Below are 7,225 nucleotides of genomic sequence, written 5' to 3' on the forward strand. Positions count from 1 at the left end.
AGGGTACTGAGTAATACAAAAAATAATAAGTAATAGTAGGACATACAGTGGCAGATTGATTCAAAATAAACAGGAATATATTAATTACAAAATAAAACTTGTTGACTAGTTTTACTTTTAGAACATACTCCACCCAAACAAATTCTTCGAACTATTCATTACTAAAAAAAGAAGGGCTCATATATTGTATTTTTTTGGCTTGCTTTTATTACTCAAATACAATATTTCCGCATACTCTCATTTGTGCAATTGTTAATAAAGTGGTGTTACACTGCACATACAAAGACTGAAAGCAGTATACAAACTTATTGAACATGTTGCGTAACACGACAGGGTCCAGTCGAAGCGTCGGTGCCTCGCCTAGCTGCGCTAAAATACAGACCGCAAGTCTGGTAGATGTGGTAGATACAGGAAATAGAAGTAGAAGTACAAATATTCACAATACTTACTCATTTTTGTTTAGGAAAAATAGAAACAATTAATCAGGTGTTTCAAAAAGTCTACCAAAATCTCAGGTTACCTTTTATTTGTTTCACGTGTAAAAATTAGTAACGTAAGCTAGCTACGTTAGCTTAGGTTATATGAAAGGAAAACCCTGGTGGAAGGAACATGGTAAGCGCAGTTCAGACAATTTTTTTTTTTTTTTTCAAATTTGCCAGACGAAATACAAGCATTGTATCATAAGCAGCACTTTACATAAAATCACAACACAAGAGCGACTGCTTTACATATTTCCACAGAGTATGGTATATATTTCCATTCTGGATCAAATACATAGTAAGACTTTATGATTGAGGTTCCGTGACTAAGACAAAAGAACGAAGCCTTGTAGCTAAAAGGGGAATCCATTAAGATGTGGGCTGCACATTTTCCACCTGTGACAGCGTAACGGGAATCTTGCCTTTCTCGATACCTGGCGGGTTTGTGACCACATCCCTAGGATTCCTGAATTCTCCCCACTTGGACCAAAATTCTCCTCTCCCTTCCCTTTTCCCCGGCCGGTGGAAAAGCCTGTCTTTTATGATGGCCCTGGGGAGGATCCACACGACGACCCCCATAACTGCCAAGGCCAAGCCGAGACAGGAAAGCCCAATCCCAGCTGCAGCATTGAGGTGAAGCCCCCGGTTGAATCCCATAGCCTCGGTGTCAATGAAGAAAAGGTCTCCCTCGCCGAACGACTCAATTTTATGGGGAGTGGAATAACCGACTGAGAGGCTGGCAATTCCTGCAGTCAGGATCAGGAGACCCAGGGACAAGGACACCTGGAGGGATGAGATGGAATCTGAAGTGATTATTTGTTCGCGCGTGTTGTGTTCTGTTCTGTTCTGTTCTGTTCTCAGTGCCATCTTTTGCTCACAGCTCTTCCTTTCTTGTTAGAAAAAGGTCATTTTGTTGTTTGTGATGCAGAAAAATCCAAATTACCAAATGGGCAGAGGGGCGGGATGTAATTCCTCACCTTTACAAATGCCACTGCACAGCACCTGTAGTTCATCATGCAAATCATCGCAGCGTATGCAGCGTTGCAGCTTCGTATACTTATTACACCGGTGATGCTCATCACTGACAGGGCTACGGAACAGACAGAGCTGTTTGTCACATTGGTAACAACGTGCAGCACAAAGGACGACCCTTGAGTAGAGCTACGGTGAGGCTGTTTTTGTATCTCAGTAGCTACTGGTATATAACCACACTGAATAATCCGATATTAACTTTTTGCCAAAATCCGACATGCCAATATTGTCCAAACACTTCATTTCTAATTTCGATATTAACCGATACCGATACATGCAGCTGTTGTTCCCCAAAACTGCGGAAAACGTCTCAGTACCCCACAATTACATACGATTGCAGCATATTTGGCGAAACCCAGGCATCGCATTATCGGATTTTCCTTATCGGAGGTTAACCGTTATTGATTCTCACAGACAGTATTTGCTATATGCTAATATTAAGCCGATAATATCGGTCGGCCGATAATATTATCGGATGCCCGATAATATCGTTCAGTCTGATGGTCCGGATCGTTATCGGTCCGATATTGGTCAAAATTTTAGGATCGAACATAAAAAAAAGCAAAAACATCAGTATTGACCGATACACCAACTTACGGTAAAGGGTAAAAAAAAGATCAGAACAAAGACGCAAACAGGAAGATACAGACAAAAACAATAATAAGAATACGATAGTGGCTCTACAGCACCTTCCAGACTGCCGAGTTCCACAACGTGGTTGGCTGCTGGTTTTGGTCGAACCCTCTATCCTCTGGGTCTTTTTCCCAAATCGAGGAGGAGCATTCTTCATAGAAGTGGTGCAGGTAGGATCGTACCCCAAACTGAAGACAGCTGGAACCGGCCTAGCGTTGTGGATTTTGTGAACAAATAGACAGATTATTTTGCTTTGATTAAAATGTCAGAATAAAGGATAATAATTCTCACTAGGGATGTCCGATATTAACTTTTTGCCAATATCCGATATGCCGATATCGCCAAATACTTAATTTCTGATTCCGATATAGGTCTTTATACAATCTCCTGATGATTAAAATAGATTAATAAATTGAGCTGCAATGCTGCCATCTAGTGAATTTCACTTTAATATACAGCCGCCGTTTATCCCCAAAATTTTGTTTTGTTTTTGGAGCACACATCATGAGGGCAAAACCCAGGCATTGCATTAACGGGTTTTCATTATCGGAGAAAAAGCCGATAATGGTTCTTACAGATATTACATAATTATGCTAATATCGGCATCCCTAATTTTCACTCAATACTGAGGTGGCAGAAGCTTTTACTGAAAAAAATATCCACTCAGCGTATAAACCAAGAGTAGTAAAGAAAAGTGAGTTAAGCTTACCTCACTCCCGGAGGATTCCCCTCCTGAGCCGGGGACACAGGCTTCAGAGCACAAGGCCATCGCACCTCACACGCCTTATTCACCTACGGTAAAATCCAGATGCACAGTAAGGAGATTTAGAGTCTTGATGGATTGATATGTATATACGTCAGCCTCATGGCTGACACTATATAACACAAACACTGTTTACATACTGAATATGGATTTCTTTCAATAAAAGCCTCCCCTCCTTAATCGAGGGCCGTCGTAAATCTCGACTCACTCCGTCGAGTCACCGTAGATCGTCGCCGCGCGTGAGCGATTGACAGCTACCGTGGCCCTGAGGTGGCTCTATTACCGCCCACAGATGAATCACATCTATGCAAGTGCGCGAACGCGCCATTCTTTCTCATATGCACGCGTGTCTCTCCGTTGTTGTTCTCCCGAGGTGCTCTGATTGATATGTTTTATTCTTTGCCTTCAATGACTTTTCTCAGAATCCACACGCGGAAACCCCGTCCCTGAGCATGATTAAAAAAACACATCAGTTAGCAGTAAAAAAAAAGAACATCATCGGGAGATTTAGATTTGCTGTCTGATTAAGTCTGAGAACTTTGAAAACAGTTTACATTCTAATTATTATCCAAAAATAATAATAAAAAAAACGATTTCAACTTTAATTTTTTTGTTCCTAGCGAGATCGCAAAACTAATTTGTGAAACATTTATAGCAGTGATTATCAACTGGTGGCCCTTAACTGGATTCTAAAATAAACATCAAATTATAATGTTCGACAAAAATGTGATTTTATCTAATTTGTAATTGAGTGTGCTATTTTGATTTGGCTAGAGATTTGGTTCATTCAACAAGATCGGACCAACTAGCATCTCCAGAAAAGTGTACTCTCCAAAAGCACTTAAACTACAATTAATAGTGTGGTTAGTATCAAAACTCTATCTCTTTTTTTTTTGTATCTTAAGACTTAAAACCTTGGACATGTGAACCTTCCCTCCTGACTCCTCCTGTCGGCCGGGTTGATTAGTGTGATCACGCTCAGCTGTGTCTCTGTCGTCAGCCTCACTGGTGTCACCTAGTGCCCTGGGTATATAAACCTCTCTCTCTCACTCAGTCAGTCTTTGTCAGTTTGTTGTTCAGTTCATGCTGTGTTTCTATGCTCTTTTAAATGTTTTCAACAATTCCTGCAACTAAAAAATACCTATCAAATCCTGCACTTCAACCCAAACTTCAACAAGAGAAACTGTTCTTAAATAACCATGCTGCTGCTGATCAGTAGAGGAGGTGGAGAAGAGGAAAACAATTAAGATTTCAGCTCATGGGACCATGTACACCATGGTCTCCCTTCTGCCACTAGAGGACTTTGAGTTCCATAGTTGGGTTGAGGCATGGAAGGGCATTTGTTGTAAAAACTGCCAAATCTTATGCTTATAAATAACAGCTTAAAAAAAAACACTGTACAGTATTTTCCCCACTATACGGCACATTTAAAAACTTGAAAATTTCTCAAAAAACTTCCGCACGGAACAGCATCAAAACAACAATACGGTGCCCGTCCAGAACAAAAAAAAAGTGACAACCGCCTGACTCAGAGTTCAGACCAACTTGTTCTAGTCAATAGTCCACATCTTTGTTTTCATGCAAAATAAGAACAAGTATATTACAAAATATTCATATCAGTCTTTGTCAGTTTGTTGTTCAGTTCATGCTGTGTTTCTATGCTCTTTTAAATGTTTTCAACAATTCCTGCAACTAAAAAATACCTCTTAAATCCTGCACTTTTTCCCCTCCTGTTTCTCTGACTCCAACCCAAAATGCAAAATGACAAACTGTTCTTAAATAACCATGCTGCTGCTGCTCAGTAGAGGAGGTGGAGAAGAGGTCAAGAACTCTTTTTATTTCTGCTTTTTTATCGATGCAGGCATAACGCACGCTCTTTCTGCAAAACTTCCGCACGGAACAGCGCCAAAACAACAATACGGTGCCCGTCCAGAACAAAAAAAAAGTGACAACCGCCTGACTCAGAGTTCAGACCAACTTGATCTAGTCAATAGTCCACATTTTTCACCTTTGTTTTCATGCAAAATAGGAACAAGTATATTACAAAATATTCATATTGTTTATATTTAATATTTAATATATGTATAATTTGACAAAACATAACACAAATATAAAGTGAATTTTTTTTTGTATCGCTTTCTTCAAGTGGGCCGGATTCAACCCCCAAGCAGGCCAGTTTTGGCCCGCGGGCCGTATGTTTGACACCACTGGCCTCGATATTTACAGCAACTTTCCCCCTGACGCAGATATCAATCTCTAATTTTTTTTTTTTTTTTTTTTTTTACACGGTCAGTTATCTCCAGTACACCAGGTTACTACAGTATCTTTAGACAACAGACAATACTTAACGCAGAGAGAGACGACTCATATTTCGACCGCAGTCTTAACTAAAGCACCGTTCACGGACGTGACTGAGTCATCGCGGCCGTGCAGCCCCCTCAGTCCGTTTCTCACGCTGTTCTCCGTCGCATTTTCGTCTACGGAGACCGTGTCAGCAACAGCTGATGCTGCTGCACATTCTCGGCTTAAACTCGTTCGCTTACCCCCGGGTTGGACCGCTTGCCTTTCACAGATGATCCATGTGAGCTCGGTACCGATGGATCTTCGAGATGATGCTGAGCTGATGAAGAGGCACTGTGCGCATGCGTGGAGGCAGGGGGTGGAGGGTATTGGTAGTGAGGCTTTTTTTTAAAAAAACAAATAAATACATGAGTCTAGACCTGTTTCTATCCTAGTTATATAATAAAAGTGTCGGTTCAATTTGTCAATCCTAAAACTTCATTTTTTTTTCTTCCCTGAATCCTTAGACACTAAATTAAATATATTTCATATTGGATGTAATAGCTCATCCCTAAATTGTTTTGGATCTCTATTAAACATCATTCAGTATTTCCTTAACTTTTAGTTATTTTCTAATTTGTTAAATAAAAAAAAAAAGGCGTCAGTCTGTGATAGTCTGTTTTGTCCGACATTTGAAAGAGCGCTGACAGAATAGTCTTTCAAAATGCAGATATGCTTTCAACCAGCTGTCAGTGCCAGACAAAGCCTGTGGGGAGAGACGAGACACTGAAGACGTTTTCTTTTTCTGCGAGCGGTAGATCTGTTTAAACGCTCGCTTACTTCAGCAGACACCGTCTGCAGCTAAAATAAGCCTTGAAAGAGACAGAGACGCAGTTATAGTCTCACAAAAACGGCTGCGAAAAAAGCGTATACAAAAATAAGTATATGGTTTGTACGGATTGTCCTGAATGTTTCTAAATAAACATCTTAAAGGTACTGACTTTTTACTTTATTAGTGCTGATTACTGAAGACCAGAGAAGGTCGGAAGGAGAAAGTGAATTTCAGTTTTTAGAACTCTGGTAGTGTATGTGACAGCCAGGAGTGGCAGAAAAGTATGTGATGGTGGTGCAGGATATATCTCAGACTGGAATTAGGTGTGTTGCTGGTCTGACGGGTTCAATGTAGGGGTGGGGGTTACATCAAGGATCACCGTTGTCGCCATTTCATGAAAATACAAGACCTCAGACAAATAGGATGAGACCGTAAAGAATCTATATTTCTATATATATATTTTTTAAAGCTTTTAGAGTTTTTAAATGAAACAACAAATACTTCAGCAATGTCTCTCTCGCACGTGCTCTCTTTATCTCTCTCTCAGACACACAAACACAAAAGGTTTTATGTGGCGAGGCAATTTCTCGTGCATGTTCAGCAAGGTCAGGCAGGAAGTGGCCTCTAGGTGTTGTTTCCCTGATAGAACTTTTTTTTTTAGAACTTCCTATTTAAGATGTAAGACTCTATTCAGAAGCTTCTATTAAGCATTATCCTCCATTTCAGCCGCATGCTACGCTACTCTTATTACTTTCTTTATTCACTGGACTCTAAGGGTTATCTGTTTGGTGGAATAAATTAGAAATGGAAAAAATTGTGTCTGGTATCTTAAAAGTGGCCTTAGCGTTATCCCGCAGCAGAACACAAAAGCTACTGCACACACTACGGAACATCTGAGCTGTCACGTTAATTAGTTATGAAACACACTTTTCGTGGCGGGAAGGAAAGTAGCTGATAACAAGGCACGGCTGATAACGCATTATAAAAGATGTTATTTCGGCATAGCTGTAAAATCCTCAGTTACAAACAATATATTTTGTTCCACAGGATTCATTTTTGACTCCATGTCTCTTTCGACTTGGAAGCAAAATTAGAAATCCCTTTTAAACTATAATATGTCAGCAATTATGACCAAATCATAGTTTGTTTGTTTTTTTGAAGAAATCCAAGGTAATTGCTTTTTCAAAATTATTTTTCTTTTTCTGT

The 7,225-nt window shown here is 39.9% G+C and overlaps 1 protein-coding gene across 1 annotated transcript; it reads right to left on the reverse strand.

Moving 5' to 3' along the window:
- Nucleotides 1-640: 640 nt before the first annotated feature.
- Nucleotides 641-5,739, reverse strand: nrsn1l (neurensin 1-like). The gene is made up of 4 exons (XM_008331246.3): nucleotides 5,451-5,739; nucleotides 2,854-2,936; nucleotides 2,201-2,353; nucleotides 641-1,262 (listed from the first exon to the last, which is right to left on the reverse strand). Exons 2-4 carry the CDS (start codon nucleotides 2,911-2,913, stop codon nucleotides 849-851), a joined length of 627 nt encoding a protein of 208 aa, XP_008329468.1. The 5' UTR covers nucleotides 2,914-2,936; nucleotides 5,451-5,739; the 3' UTR covers nucleotides 641-848.
- Nucleotides 5,740-7,225: the final 1,486 nt, after the last annotated feature.

Source organism: Cynoglossus semilaevis, chromosome 18 (assembly GCF_000523025.1).
Source record: "Cynoglossus semilaevis isolate Cse_v1.0 chromosome 18, Cse_v1.0, whole genome shotgun sequence".
Lineage (NCBI taxonomy): Eukaryota > Metazoa > Chordata > Actinopteri > Pleuronectiformes > Cynoglossidae > Cynoglossus > Cynoglossus semilaevis.

Coding starts and splice junctions, on each gene's coding strand:
- nrsn1l (XM_008331246.3), bottom strand. CDS start 2,913: ATGGCCTTGTGCTCTGAAGCCTGTGTCCCCGGCTCAGGAGGGGAATCC. Junction 2,354..2,853: donor GGGAATCCTCCGGGAGTGAG/GTAAGCTTAACT, acceptor CCACAACGCTAG/GCCGGTTCCAGCTGTCTTCA. Junction 1,263..2,200: donor GGAACTCGGCAGTCTGGAAG/GTGCTGTAGAGC, acceptor TCATCCCTCCAG/GTGTCCTTGTCCCTGGGTCT.